Genomic DNA, 16,574 nt, shown 5'->3' on the forward strand with positions numbered 1-16,574 from the left:
AGAGCCTTTACGAGTCATTGCTCTAGAGCTTTTGGAGCCTTTTTGTGTGTTTCTGTGGAGCCTTTGCAGGTCTGTGGGAGGCCTTCAGAGCTTTTCCTCGGCCATTCCTGTGCAGCTTCTTGGAGGAGCCTCTTGTAGCCCTGGCAAGCTATTTTAATGTAAACTGCGCGAGCCATTTTGGAAGGGCAGTATAGAAATCAAATAAATAAATAATAAATAAAGTAAGATGCTAATAATCACTTTAATCAATTTGAATTTAATTTTTATGTGTATATATATATATATATATATATATATATATATATATATATATATGCAAATAAAATTTTTAATTTTAATCTTCTTAATTATAGTGCTGTGAACTGTGTAACTGCTTAATTGATTTTAAATATAGTATCCATTGAAAATTGATGTCAAATACCGTACTGTATCCACTCAAAAAGTGATTTTAAGTACGTATCCATTGAAAATAGATTTTAATTATCCATTGCTGCATTCTCCTGTCCTGCCCTTTATTAACGTGTATGTGTCTTGCACAATTACTGTACTGTACCATACATCATTGTACATTTTTTCCTTTCTCTGCAGTCAAAATGAGCAAGTGCACAGTGGAGACCTCTGCTGGGGGGAGTGGCAAAAGATCTTGCAAAGTGTTGCCTTTGAGCAAGAAGGGGAAGCTGCTGGACCTGCTGGCTCATGGGGATCCATAGAATGCAATTAAAGCATTAATGAGTCCACTGTCCGCTCCATAAAGAAAAGAAAAGCTAGTATCTATACAAGTGTTATGTCCAGTGTATCTTGGAGTCTGAAGGTGGCGTTCCATCCATGTGATCCCCACATGGAACATATAGAACAGGCCCTCATTTATGGATAGAGGACCAAGCCCAGAGGAACATGTCACTGAGTGGAGCCGTTATCAGTGATAAAGTGCTGCAGATCTACAGGTGGTTTGTGGTGGGAGGCGGTCAAGCAGTGGGAACATCTGAAGGCACCGTGAATGGCTTCCAGAACAGCAAGGGCTAGTTTGAAAGATTCAAGCACTGCTATTGAGTCTGGAGGATACAGGCCCGAGCAGGTCTTCAATGCTGATGAGACAGGCCTGTTCTGGAAGCGGATGCCATCCCACTCCTTCATTAGCAAAGAAGAATGAACTGCTCCAGGTTTCAAAGAAGCAAAGGACCACCTCACTCTGATAGTGTGTGCAATGGTTCAGGGAACTGCGTAATCAAGCCCATGTTCCTGTACTGAGTACAGAACCCTCGTGCCCTGAAAGGGAAGAATAAAAGCCAGCCTCCTGCCTTCTGAAGCGCATGGGTGACCACAGCGGTTTTCTCTGACCGGGTGAGTAATTGCTTTCTGCAGGAGGTGAAGAGACATCTGGCCTCCAAGAATCTGGCCTCCAGAGTCCTCCTGGTGCTTGACAATGCCCCTGGTCATCCCGATACCCTGTTGTTCACACACCTGAACCTGCAGATCACCTTTTTGCCACCCAACACTACCTGCTGGACCAAAGTCTGATTGTGACTTTCAAGTCCTATTATACTTGCCACACCTTCAGGAGGAGGATGCATCTCATGAAAGCTCCTCCCTTATAGTCAGTCAGTGATTTCTAGAGGAGCTACAGCATCGCGGACTGTACTGAGAACATTGTGGCATCCCTTGCAAAGATAAAGTCCCGCATATGGAACACAGTTTGGAAGAAGTTGTGGCCTGGGGCAGTCATCTCTTCATCTCACTCAGAAGCTCACTAAGTGGAGCAGATCACCAACCATACACACACCACTGGTGGGAGAAGGCCTGCAAGACATCAAGCCATATGAGGTGGAGGAACTCCTCCAATCTCATGAGGATGAGCTGAGAAAAGAAGAACTGGATGACATCATCCAGGCAGATCCTAAGAGTGAGAGAAGAGGAAGAGATGCTCCCCAAGTCCCTCATCACAAAGGGGCTAACTGAGGTTCTGCTGCTGGGGACTGCCTTGGCAGACAAAGTCTTCAATTGATCCCCTGATGGAATGCAGCATAAAGTTGAAAAGCCAGCGGGAGGCTGCTTTGCAACCCTACATAAGACACCTATTGGACTCTGCAAAGCAAGGGGAAGCAGACGATCATCACCAGGTTGGTTCTGTCGAAACAACTGGGTCGAATGCTGTTTCGACGAAACATTTCACCTGTCTCATTTTGTTTCAATTTCTGCGGAAATCTCTTCTAAGTGCACAAGAGGGACAGCCTATTGAAATATGGAAGTTAATGTCAAAAATTCAATAGCAAGGGCAGAAGTCTTGTGGACCTTTAACAGGGCAAACACATTATTTGTGTCCCACATACTGGAGTGAGTCCTCTCTATTCTGAATAGCTATCACATAAGCGCAGTTGTAGTGGCATTTGGATAGCCTTAATGGAATCCTTGGAGAGAAGAACTTGCTGAAAAGGCCAGCAGAATGTTTGTTGCAAAGGAGTTAGCCCCATCTTTCTGTTACATGCAGTTTCAATAACTCTGGAAAAATATAACTTTCTCTCTCTAGAGAAATCTCCCTGCACCTCCTTAAACCTGGACCCAACTGACTCAGTCTGGGTCTCCTGTACCTATTATACCAGGCTTTTAACTACAAGCAGAACTATGACTCTGCCTGCAATATGATCTCCTACTTCCTGACCAAGGAGGAGTAGGAAAGTTTGCTTTTCCGCTTTAGGATAAGATGAGTCAGCATTTTATGTGGCATACATATGGAGAGGGTGTTCATCTCCAAGACCAGTGTTTATTGTGTGGTGGTGAAGAGGGGAAAATGTGCATGCCCCCTGCTTAGAGAACTTCAAAGGAAATCAGATGGCAAAACAGAGCCCTTTCTTTCTACTTGCATTTTGAGCTGCTTCCCATTCAGGTTGTTAGAAGAAGAATGAGGTTCTTTGGCAGGGTGGGGGGAGGAGAGGAGAGTGGCAGGAAAGCTTGCCTCACTTTCCCCTGGTAATAGGCCTCTGGGTGGGGAGAGTTCCCACCAATGATTTACCTTTAGTTCTGAATTTGCAAACTTTTAAACGCTTTCCCCCCTCAGAGTTAAATTATATAATATTATTGCTCTTAAGATAAAAGAATAGAGCTAGTAAACTTCCACAGAGATTTTCCTTATGCAATTTTCTTCCATAAAATTCAAAATGTACGTCATTAGAAAGAATTGAACACTCCTCCTGACAATAGATCTGAAAGCAAGCCGTTCTGTTTGTTGATGAGTTTTTCTTCTATGAAAAGATAAGTGCTCATTAAAAAGGATGCCCAATTTACAATCTCAACAAATGATTGCTACAAAGAATGAGATGGAGAACAGAGCATATTACTGTGTCTGGGCAAGATTATCTGTTAACATTTCATGTGGTAATTTTGGACACCCAGAAATAGCACCAGATTGTACATGTTTCAGATGCAAGAGACCAGAAAGGCAAGGCTATGGATGTATAGTAGTGCACTAGGTCTGCATCTTTCTTAAACATTAGGAGACAATATTAAACAATACTTGCTGAGGAACTGTGTGTGTAAACCTTGATCCGTCAGAAAGTTCACTGTACTGGGCCTATGTACAACTACACTTTTCTGAAGAGCACATTCTTGCTTCTATATCCAATGGTTTGTCACAAATAAGTAAATGGAATAAGATTTTATGCATAACATCACATACAGTCATGTTCACAGTTTACTATATTTTCCCTTGAAGCAATATTCACTAGCACAAACAAGTAGTATTTGTGTCTTCTGACAATACAACTTGTTGCCCTGATGAAGACCAATGGCACAAATTTGCATGTTTTCTGGCAACAAAACTGCCCCACCCCCAATTCATAGAGGTAGGCCAAAGGAAAAACGGAAATAATTCCTAGCACGACAAGAACACACAGAATACAAGATAAGGGAAAGTTTTCAAGGATTGTATTTTCAGAATTATAACAAAGGGAAAGGGGCTGTAACTCCGTGGAAATGCTTTGCAAACAGAAGGTCCCAGGCTCAATCCCTGGCATTCAGTAAAGAAGATGTCAAGTAACAGGACTGGAAAGACCTCTGGCCTGGAGAGTCACTGCCAGCTGGAACAAACACTGGACTAAACAGGGCCAACTAACTGACTATGTGTAAGATAGCTTCATGTGAGTAGCTGAAGCATTTCCTCTGAATGCAGATGATTCAAGGCTTGATACAATCCTCTAGTCCTGGAGTTTGTAAAAAACAGTTTTGTTAAGGAATTGCAATTCCAAACCTCCCCCAATTAGGAATTGCAAGCACTGAGATCATGTTTTGACTTCAAGCACCAATGAACCTGCCCAGAAATCCACCAACAAAACATCACCCATCCCAATAGGACTGTTTCCCCCCCATTGGCCACTGTGCCAACATATGAAAGGATCCTCTTGCTAAGAGCTGGAGTGGGGAAGTAAGTTAAGTAATAGGGAGGGGTAGGTGTGTGTGTGTTGGGGGGGGGGGACAGGTACAGTTTGGTGGGAGAAAAACCTTCAATGAGTTTCCAACCTGTATGCTCTAAATGGCACAGATTATAGGCAATAAGAATCCATAAGGCAGTTTTGACCCTGTGATATGAAAAGTATTTCAGCCACTGTACATGTGTAAAATGATTAGATACTACATGCTCAGGAACAGAGCACTTAATGTTTCATATATAGATGAAACCATACACGGAGAGGTGTTCTTGATGGCTGCGCTATAATGATATAATCTTCTGATCCAGAGTATCTTCTCAAAGTGTAGTGTGGTCATCTTGTTTGTCCTGGCTTTCCATGGTCATGGAGTTGGATTAGTGACACGGGCTGAATTTCTGTTATAATTTTGAAAGTTGCCTTTAGGTATGATTCCCTATGGGCAACATAAATGTAATTACACATTTTGGTTTTTACATGAAATAAGACTTTAGTTTAAACTCCTCTCTTTTGCATATTTTGGGTCATTTTTTGTTTTGTGGAGCGGGAGGATATTGGTTTCTTACAGCTAGTTCAAAATCCAGGACCCACTGATTTTTATGGACAGCTCTCCCTTTCACCCACATTAAACATTTAAAATGGCTGCTCCAATGTTATTTAGTGACATAGAAGTGACCTATATTTCCTTCTCAGAGTTATTTTTCTATCTGTTCCAATGGCCTATTTTATTCTACAGGGCAGCATTCATGACTAAGCACTATGAAATCAATGAGACAAGTTAGTCATGACTAACCTAAGTATCATTCCAATTGAACAGACATGATCCAAATGCTGCCCGAGGTTGATAATTGATTAATTTTTCTCACTGTTGATAAATTGGACTAACAGGGTGCATTTTGAATGGAAAGGGCAGTTGGTGCTACAGCTGTAACTCATATTCGATTTCACATCAAGGTATTTCTAAAAAGCAGCTCAGAGTACTAAGTGAAGTTGAACTACAGAATCAGTGCCATTGAATACAGAAGATGTGCCGAGCTGCTTTGATCTAGGCAGCGTTGATTTTTATGTCTGCACTAGTATTTTTAAGCCCGTTTAAATAACGGGCTCTAGTGGGGTGGGTGGGTGCTAGTTTTCTATTCAATCAGCGCAAAAGTATAGTTTTACCATACAGACATACCAATAACCCCACACAGCGACCATAAAAAAACATGGCCTGGGTCAGCTTTCAATTGTTGCTGAATCAGGCTGTGTCACTCTAGTCCCAGAGTTTTAAAGAGTTAGTGACGCTCTCTATGGTGAAACTCCTCTATGTTTTACATTGGGAATTAGGGCGGGAAACAGTTTAGAAATGCTAATAAGGATGCAATGGTGAGTGAAAGAGACTCTCGACTTTTTCTCTATGGGCATCCCGCTAACTTCCTCCCTTTTTGCCTCCATCTCCCAGGATCTATCGGGAGGGATAGATCTCCCAGGATCTATCGGGATCTAGGGGGAGATGTCCAGACTCATCATCCTGAGGGAATGACATCAGTTCCCCCCCCCCCAATAGAGTAAAAAAAAAAGTCTAGAGCAACACTTCCAGTCTCATAGCGGAGGCGTTTTCCCCCTTTAACTCCCAATGCAAATGAAAAGGGGAGTCTCACCATAGACTCCCCGATGCCGAGCGTCGCCATCCCTCCCCATGGACATAGATTCACCCAGCCCAGCCGCTAGCCGTTTCTACCGGAAGTGGCCGTGCATCACCCACCCATCATTCCGGGGCTCCTGCCGCCGGCACAGACTCCATTTCCCATGGTGCTGCCAGCCTCCGCTTCCGGCTCCCCACTCCTGTTCCGCGACGGAAGCCGAGAGGCGCGGCTCCTCCTGCTCGCTCTGCTTCAACCTAGGGCAGAGCTGGGCTGGGCGGGCCGCCCAGCCGGGCTGGTGGCGGCAAGAAGAAAATGGCGGCGCCGCTGCTGTCCCTCGCCGCCACCGCGTCTCCTATCCCTGCGGCCGAGCTGCCGCCTCTGCCCTCCCCGGTCCCCGCTTCTCCTCCACCCGGACGGGAGCCAACATGGCCGCCTGGTGCCTGCGGCTGTATCTCCCTCGGAAGTTCTGGGCATGCGCGGAACAGCCGAGGGAGACACGGGCGCAGAGACATGGGCGCACACCCAAGGCTTTTATTATAGAGGATAAAAACAAGGTGTAAGAAAGCTTGTGTTCAAGACAAAACTATGAAAAACAGCTTAAAGATATTATGACAAAGAGTATTTGGGTACAGCACAAAAATTCAATGACTGCATGCAAACCTTGCATAAACAGGATCATCCTTGTTTCTCAACCCCAGAGCAGTCCCCTGCACCCCCTAAAAGTATTTTATGAGTGTCAGTGGACATTGCAGAAGGTGATGGGAAAGGGTAAGAAAGGCTACAGAGGGAGGGAGGAAATCCACCAATACTGGATTCTGCTCATATGGGGCCAGATAATCTCCACCCAAGAATACAAAGAAAAAGCGGAGACACATGAAATATTACATGTATTTTAAAATTCTGGAGAGGTAGACAATGCCTATAAAAATCTATATTAAACTACGGGATTAAAAGTAGTCCAAATAGTAGCAAATCTATTAACTATTCACAGGTACTCAAACTAGAAAAGACTGGTAGTAATATGCATAAAATAAGTTTGAAATAAATTAAAAGGGTGGAGGGAAGCAAGATTTTGCTGAAAGCTAAACTTTCAAGTCATTGGTAAGTAGCCAAGAAAATTCTTCAGATCTTAGGGCTATGCTGTTCATAATTTTGGGGATAATAATGAACTATATTAATACAATCTGCAGACACCACCTTAGCAGGCACTGTAAACAGAGAACAGGGGGAAAACAACAATGAACAATCATACCTAGAAGTGAGGTCTCCTTTGCAAATGCAGCAGCAATAGCTGGGTCCAGAGCTGGCTGGCCATCACCAGAGGGAAGATCAGGGCGAGTGTAATCCCTACTTTTATCATTATTGTACTTTACATTCAAGTTGACCAATTTGGAAAAATCAATCCGTAAGGTACAACAGGCATTATAAATATTCTGACCATCCAACGCCTGGAAAAATAAGAAAACACTGATTAACACTTAACAAGGTAACTTATACTTGTAGATTTGAAAAATCAGCACATACCCATATATCCACTGAAATTAATCTAAGAATGTTTAAAAATAATTTCATATATAGACTTTGAAAATTTTGCCCCTACCCAACAGATTAAGCAATTTTTTAAAAAAGCATACATTCATGCTTCAACATTCTTAGCACACTTTTCGCAGGCTCTCACTCCACTTACATCATTATGAGCACATGGTGCTTTCAGAATTGGGCCTTATTGCATCCCCACCCCACTCCATGCCATGCTCTCCAAACCACAAAGCGCTATTTTAAAAGTTGAGACAAATCCATCCCCAAAAACTTTGCTATGCAAGATATATACTTATAACAAGATCTCTGGAGATTTTTTAGCAATGCAAGTAGACCTCATTTTTTAGCAATGCAGGTAGACCTCATGTGGATACAGGGGTTCCATTCCTGCAGATCACCACTGGTAACAAAACCGTAGATAATGACGCATTGAAGTTCCCAGACTTCAAAAATAGTACCAAAAAAAGTGGCAAAACCCAGTGAAAATGAGCCAAATAAAGTGCCCTACTGAGCTCCGCAGGCCTTCCTCAGTCAAGTGATGCAGGCCCCCAAACCCCTAAGTTCCTGAAAATCCATGAAAAACCACTTTAAAAACAACAAATGAGCCACAAAATGGCTCTTCTCCACAAAATGGTGTCAGGAAATGACCTCCGAGGTCATTTCTGGCCACCTTCGACCCACGGATACACGTGTAACCCTTTTGCCCCTTCCCCTGCATATGCTGAGGTCGGATATCTACTACTCGACTGTGGATACATGAATCCGCAGATGGTGAATCTTTGGATAGAGAGGTTCTCCTTTATAAACTAATGCCTTAGTAAATGATAGGCAGCAAATAATCACAAAACCACCACTGCATCATGTATAGAATTGGATACTTTCAGAGATTACATTAAATAGCTGGAAAATAGGAGCCAGACAATGTTAGAACTGAGTTTACTAAATTCTTGACGAGTTTATTGTAACCCAACTACCACCTATCTAGTTTTGCATTATTAGGCAATAAAATCTACTGTACTCAATTCTGTTGGTTCTTTTACCCACTACAAAATCCTTGTTGTTTTGTCTAGTTGCATATTGGGATTGTTACATCATGGCAGAAAGATTGGATACGTTCAGCTACTCAGCAGAACATATAGCTAGTCTTCTTAATCCTATGTCTTCTTTTTTTCAACAACCATTGGGGGGAGATGCCCAATCCCATTGGGATAGATACCAACGAGTTTGCCACAAGATTAATAAATTGGAAATTCATACAGGAACTTTGGGCGAATATTGCAAAGCACAAAGGGGGCTTAGAATCTTAAAGGATCCAGGCATGTTTCCTCACAATGAGGAACTCAAGAATAAACGGTTTGCCATTTTGAATAAGTGCTCTTTGGACCTTATGGTTCTTCTCATTGAGACAGCACAGAAACAGATGAGGATGCTTAGAGAAGAAGGAGATAATCTATTGAAAGAAATCAAACAGAAGTTGGGAGACAAGGACACATATGATAAGATTTCCAAATTACAGTAGGACTTAGAATGTTCCAAGAGAGATCTTAAGGAGAATAAATTTCGTAAACTTCAAAGAGATCTTCAAGATTATAAGTCTAATAAGGTATATGATTGGCGCAGATATGAAGGGAATACAAAATCAGTATCGTTTGACCTCACACCCGATACTAGTGTTGAGGCAGATACTACAGATTATCATGTCAATCTATCCACATCTATGGCGTCCTTGTGTACAACAGTTCGGAGTAGGGAAAGTTTGGAGGGCAGACTATATACAAGTAGACCTTTTTTAGGTCAAGGCAATTGATCACAGACCAGACAGAGCAGACTCACAGAATACAAAAATGTGTACAAACAAAGGACCCCCAGGTAGATCTAGTGGTAAACTATTCAGACCACCCTTTAACTGAAGTTGAAAAAGATCTACTATCAGAAGGGTTGTCATTTGTCCCTACTCCCAGATATGATTCCTTGAATACTATGGTTGAATTACAGGCCATGTTTAGAAAGATCAGATTGGTGGATTTTTTCAAAGATCAGAATACCTCTGGACATGTTCAAAATACACGTTTTAGACCTAAATCAACATTCAATCCATCTACAAATAATCTGTACATTTCCATGTTTCAGGAATTGGTCACTCAGGAGGTACAGGATTTGGAGATATATCAGAGAAGAATATGGTACAACTGCACGAGAGCAGAACGGGAGGCTCTATTTCATTTACAAAACATGCGGGACATTATAATTAAGCCAGTGGACAAAGGAGGGGCCATAGTCATCTTGAACACCAAAGATTAGGTGGAGGAAGTATCACGTCAACTTTCTAATAAGACACACTATAAAATCCAGCCTAGGGATCCAAGCAATGAAGTTAGATCTATCTTGTTAAGGACATTAGATGAGGCTCTCCTTTTGGGGCATATTCCCAGGAACACATATGATTTTCTTTTAGAAACAGAAGGAAATTTAAAATTTTAGAAATTTGAAATGTGAAATGATAGGAATCGAATACATTTTTTGGATGTAGAGATTACTAAGGGAAGAGATATGCTCTATACTGACTTATACAGAAAAAACATAGATGTTAACTCCCTTCTGAAGTATGATAGCTTTCATCCCAGACCCTTCAAGACTAATTTACCATACTCTCCAAATGTTAAGAATACGCAGAAACTGTAACACCTTAAGACTATTCAAAAAACAGGCCACAATTCTACAACAACAATTAGTGGAGAGAGGATATCCAGATAAAGTAATCAGGCAAGCCTTTTACAAAGCCAGAGACACGAACAGGGAGTCTTTATTAAGAATCAAAAACAGAGAGCCTAAAATAGTGGATAGGATGCTCATCCCTATCACTTTTGGAACTCATCCCAAAAACATAGAGGGGATCATTAAGAGACATTGGCACCTTCTGAAGGACATCCCTAGATGCAAGGCACCCCCTTTGTTTATCCATAGAAGGAGCAAGAATATAGCAATAGCACTTAGCAATAGCACTTAAATTTATATACCGCTTTATAGCCAGAGCTCTCTAAGCGGTTTACAATGATTTAGCATATTGCCCCCAACATTCTGGGTACTCATTTTACCGACCTCGGAAGGATGGAAGGCTGAGTCAACCTTGAGCCCCTGGTCAGGATCGAACTTGTAACCTTCTGGTTACAGGGCGGCAGATTTTACCACTGCGCCACCAGGGGCTCAAGGTGACTACTTAGTGCACAGTAGAATGCCCAGGCAACTCTCCTTTGAATTAGGACAGACATGTGGTTTCAAAGGACAAACTGCTTGTGGGAGGTGTTCTGTATGTCCGCAATGTGTTAGATTAAAGTCCTTCTGGATTTCATCGTCTACCAGGGAATACACATTGAGAAATGGATTCACATGCCAAACTAAAGGAGTTGTATACATAATCAAATGTCCATGTAATTTGTATTATGTAGGCAAAACAATCAGGGCAGTAAAACAGAGAATAGTTGCGCATAAGAGCTGCATAAGGAGGATCAACTTACAGGCTCCTTTGGTGAGACACTTTAAGGAACATAGACATAGTGCTGAAGACCTAAGATTTTGGTGTACTGAGAAAAATAGAGGATATAGTGGCAACATTAACAAATGGCTTCTGAAAAGGGAACTGTTCTGGATCCATACTTTTAGAACCTGGACCCCCAGGGGATTGAATGAAGATGTAAATTGGGGAGTTATATTATGAGATACTGGCATTAAATGATCTTTTCTTTCTGCTTGATGTGCATTGAAGTAGATGAATTGTAGACCTAACTATAATACATAGATTGCCATGACTTGTTCTAATGTTATTAAAAAAAGCCCCTGAAATGTTTGCAGAATAGGGTCCTTTTAAGAGTTATATGGTGATACCAATCTTCAACAGGGGTTAATTTGTACATTATACTATATACTAGTTGACCGGGCGCATAGCATCTGCGCCCCAGTTCTCCATGGCTACCCCCCCTTCAGCCCCTTCTCCCTAACTCTTCCCCCAGGTGTCTCTAGCCACCGCCCACCCTCTCGCTTCTCTCCCCCCACCCACTTGTGGTTTCTGACCGGCTTGCTGGCCCGTTTGCTCCTGATGCCACTTCCTCACACTGGCGGCGCGCAGTGCCCGCCACGGCTGGTCCCGCCGCCGTCCGCCCACCCGTCCGCCATTTCCCTGGGCAGCAGCTCAACAGTCTCATGTATCCTGCCGTGCATGAGCTCCATCGCCCAGCCAATCCGGCGCCTCGGCTTCCCAGCCAATCCGCTGGGTTGCTGGGACGCATCCCCCACAGAGGCACGTCTACGGGGATTAATAATATAGATTCTATATCAGAGTTGAGGATTCATGCTCACTTTTTTCTGAAGAAGGTACAGGATACAGACCTACAATTTAAAAGTACTTTTTACTTGGAGAATGCCATGTAAGTAATTATGTTCAATCTTTAGAAGTATGCATGTATAATTCAAGATGCCCAGTAAGGATGAATATATTGTGCAGCAGCTTCATGATATGATATCTCTACAGTCCTGTGGTGGAGGAAGAAGCTATACAAGGGTTGCTCCAAAAGCCACTGAGGAAGATCAGGAGGATCAAAATGCATTTGGCTGGCATAAAGGAGCTACTTTGATTGCTTACTCTCCAGAGGAATTCCAATAAGAAGAGCATAGACTTTTGGTTAGCTCCAATAAGACAGTGTCTCATATTAATATTAGCCCAAAAAATTGCACTAGGGCATATTAGCGGTACATCAGAAATTACTGCTAGGTCTTACTTTCGGGGTAGGTCTTACTTTTGGGGAAACAGGGTATACACAACTGCAGTGCACTTGTTTACGTACATGTTGTAAGAATTGCAGTATTATTATTTTATGGAATTTTATTTGATTAGTGTTTTTCCATTGTGATTTTACACATTTGCAACTTACATAGTGAAAATAAAATTGTGGTTCTTATGTTTACAACAGATTAGGATCCATAGAACATTATATGTGGGGGGTGGGTTGTTTTTCTCATTTCTGTTGGTTCTTTTACCCACTAAAAAATCCTTGTTGTTTTGTTCAAAAACAATTTCCAACAGGAAGCAACACACACATCTAATGAAATGAAACATTATTAGCCAACTGTTTAAAAGCATCTGGCAAACCTCTTCAGGAAGGGAGTTTCAAAGGTGCAATAACGTCACAGAATAAGTCTCATCCCTGGGTCCTCACCATCTGAGCATGCGTCAATAGAGGGCCAGAGAATAGGGCTCACAGGACTGCTCGTAAAGCTCACAAGATTGCTTGTAAAGCAGAGCCACATGGGCTTAGGTAATCCTTAAGATAATTTGTGCCCAGCCCGTGAAACTAACACCCTGAATTAGACCCAGAAATGAATTGGTAACCAGTGCAGCTATACAGAATTGGTGTCGCACTATCATGCTGCCAGACACCCACCAGCATCTGGGCAGCCACACTATGCATTAAAATTATGTTTTTGTACAAACTGTAGGATGCCTTGGGGCAATTTCAATCAGGAAACAGCACACACATCTGTTAAACAAACATGTCTTGTGGTATCAGACAGATACCTGCTTTATAGCAACAGCATCAAAATGCACTGCATAGCAGCTCTAATCATGTGGAGAATTAGCCTTCTCTAATCTTTGGCCATGTTGAGCCAATGGCTATGATTTTCCTACAGTCATGCAGAGTGAGAGGACATAATAACAGTCAGTTTGGTCAGACACCATCATTAAAAATACTTATATACTGCTTTTAAACAAAAGAGAACTGAAAGCAGTTTAGATATAGCAAAAGGTATCAGAAAATGATTCTCTGTTCCAAAAGTGCTGAAAAGTCACACGCACCAGAGAGATGCTATGTTGGGACAGTTGCTGTTCCCCTGCTAAATATAAGAGATCTACCAATTTTAAAAGGTGCCTCTTTGCCCTGTTAGCAGGCTTAACTGATCACATGAGAGTTCTCTACACCAGTGTTTCTCAACCGCCAGTCCGCGGACCGCTGCCGGTCCGCGGAGGGTTGAGTGCTGGTCCGCGACCTAGCTGCTAGGAAGGCAGGGCTCTGCAGAGTAGGCGGTGGCAGCAATCGGAGCCGAACCGTTTCCATTTGTTTTTCTATCCCCAGTATAAGCTTGCCCAATAGGGGTGGGGCAGGGGCGGGCTTGTGCCGAGGCGGGAAGATGGCCTGTGAGTGCAGGAATCGGGGCAGGCTTGTGCCGAGGCGGGAACCCACCCTTCCTGCCTGCTGGCATCTCCCACGGCAGACTTCAGCTTGGAAGCACCTCAGGCACTAGGAGCTCCAGCAGCAGCAAGGAAGCCCGCAGGAGGCGGCTGCGGCGGCGAGCAAGAGGCTGCTGCTGCTGCCGCTGCTGCTGCCTCAAAGCCCAGCAAGCCCGAGACCGAGAGCAGGACGCTGCGCGTCCCGCGCAAGCCGCCACAAGCCGCAAGCTCTGGCCCCGCAGCGAGCGAGAGCCAGCGCCCACGAGAGGAGCGGCAGGACGCGGCGGCGGCAGTAGCTCCAGGGTCGGAGAGCCGCTTTGGGTAAGTAGCACGGCAGAAGCAGCAGCTCGGGGGTGACGGAATTCGTATCGGGGGCGGCGGGCATCATTATCGGGCCACAGGCGCCCCCCTCCCTCCCTCCTGCGTGCCTCCCTCGCAAGTGTAGTTTGCCCAAGAATCTAAAATTTCCCAAGTTTGCCCAAGAATCTAAAGATTCTAAATGGCAGTTTGATTCAGCTCCAGTATTGATTTCTACAGAGGATGTTGCTGCTCAAATATGACACGTGTTCCTGTGGCAGTAAAATTATTTCTGGCAAAACCCCGCTCTCGACTCTTCTACGGAGCACAACTTTGTTTGTATAGCAACTCCCTGCACTAGAGGCATGGTGCAAACATTTATCAGAAACATTTTTCAAGTTCCTCAATGCATATCCAATGTAGTTCCCCATGTAGAAGCAGCCAACCCTGAGGTTGAATCTAGGATATGGTTGAATGTCTTTGATTAAGCCTAAAGTTTAGGCCCTAAAAAACTATCATCCTGCTGGTCTGGCTCCCCTGATATTGGCAGACAATACTCTCTTCTGAAAAGAGCAGTTCACCAGAAATTAAATTTATATGGCTTCAGCCCGGAACCTTTATTAAGAATGGGATATGCTCGAGCTAAAGCAGCTCTTAAACAGCACATTTTTAATATGGATGCTCAAATAAAAAATTCTTTGATCCCCAAGAGTGTTTTCCTTGGAATCCAATAATTTAATCTTAATCCTGCTAGATACTACTATCTCAAATCACAATTTTCAAATATTGCAGGATGTTTAACATTTATTGTTTAACAAATTTTATTTTATGATATTATTTTAATTACAATGTTAGATGTTATATCTGTTAGATATTTAAAATAAAATTAAACTTGAAAGCCCTTTACTAACTGCTGGTCCGGGAAACTGCACACAAAGAATGTAGCGGTCCTTGACACTCTGCACAAATGATTTAGCGGTCCTTGAGTTCAAAAAGGTTGAGAAACACTGCTCTACACAACCAGCTCTGAAGTGCCTACCATACAGTAATTGGTGGTTGTTTGCTTCTATCCTAACAAACAGAATCTCTTACATTTTCAGGATTCATGATGAAATGGAAAATGCCTTGAGTTAGAGAATAATTAGTACCACAAGCTAGAAAAATTGTTCTTTTCAAGTGCACCAGGGGAGGGTGTGTGTGTTGCATGCTAATTATCGTCACATCAGCAATAGTTCCAAGCTTGCTGCTGTTCATGAGATGAACACAGATGAAACCTGTGACAAGGTTATGAAAGTCAAGAGAGGTATTCCTCAAACCTAAACTTGGCAATGATGCTTTCTATCCAGACTGAGCTGAACATGGCTAAGCTCAAACCCCATTCCCCATTTCAAATAAGACGGAAAGGGTATATAAATGGACATGCTGCTGGTCAGCATGCTGTTTAAAGGTCGAAACTGAAAGTATATTTTCATACCCACTTCATGAAGGGCTTCAATTTTATGTCTACATAAATATGAAAAGAGCAAAGTTAACAAAAAAGCTCAAATCTAAGGGTAATGCTGTTGAATCGTCATGTTCCTTTCCCATACAAACACAGGAAGTAAACATGAAAGTTACTTTCCAGTTTTTTAAAAAAACCACCTTGAGCTCAAGTGGCTCTAAGTGAGCATTCACAAAAACATCTCACAGCATGCATGCTCATAATTAGCATCTCTTCAGTGATGTAAACATTTGCCATCTGTTTTGAGACCGCAAAGAAACCAATCCAACCTATGGAACACAGCCTCAGTTGACACTATGAATAGCTCTGGTGATAATACTCTCCCCCACCCACCCAACCGTCTCACACCTTCTCTCAAATTTCCTTCTTATCTCTCCCCATATTCAACAGCATTTCATCTTGTTATCACTACGTTCAAGGAATACCAAGAGATGTCATGATATATGGACAGCATACATAGTAAAAGAGATGAAAAACCACTGTCCTCCTGACAAATTAAAATATAAATCAAAGTTTGATTTGATAAAAGAGATGTGTAATATTTAAAAGATAAGATACCATACAAGCAAGAGCATTGGTATGTATATCATCTCGACAATACTCCTGCAAAGACTACTGAACAATCTCTTTCTCTTCAGAATTAATTGGCAACAAGTAGGATGCAACATTTAGCTGATTAAGCAAATTGTTTAATTGATTAAAAACTATTCTCAATTAACTTTTAATTAAAAATATTAACAAAAACTGTGGGCAGCAGGCTCTTCTAAGCTAAGATGGTGCCTATGTGATGATGCCAAATGTTGGCAGTCTCCTTGCTTTGTCACCATCATGAGGAGGAGCTCCAGCCTCAGGCTGCAGCCTTTTCCTACCCGAGGTACCCAAACACTCAACTCAATCTTCCTCCAGCACACTCTGGCCATAAGGCTTAGCTTCCAGTGCTCTTCCGTGCTGTATTAAACCAGCAAGATGTGTGT

The 16,574-nt window shown here is 42.6% G+C and overlaps 1 protein-coding gene across 6 annotated transcripts in view; it reads right to left on the reverse strand.

Annotated features, from left to right (window-relative positions):
- PTBP2 (polypyrimidine tract binding protein 2) overlaps positions 1 to 16,574 on the reverse strand; it is a 110,548-nt gene that overhangs the window by 10,973 nt on the left and 83,001 nt on the right. For all 6 annotated transcript variants that reach the window (XM_053247086.1, XM_053247083.1, XM_053247080.1 and 3 more), the window contains one exon: positions 7,296 to 7,491. In XM_053247086.1, coding sequence (XP_053103061.1) covers positions 7,296 to 7,491 — 196 coding nt within the window. The remainder of the gene's footprint in view (positions 1 to 7,295; positions 7,492 to 16,574) is intronic.

This window comes from Hemicordylus capensis, chromosome 4, assembly GCF_027244095.1.
Source record: "Hemicordylus capensis ecotype Gifberg chromosome 4, rHemCap1.1.pri, whole genome shotgun sequence".
Taxonomy (NCBI): Eukaryota; Metazoa; Chordata; class Lepidosauria; order Squamata; family Cordylidae; genus Hemicordylus; species Hemicordylus capensis.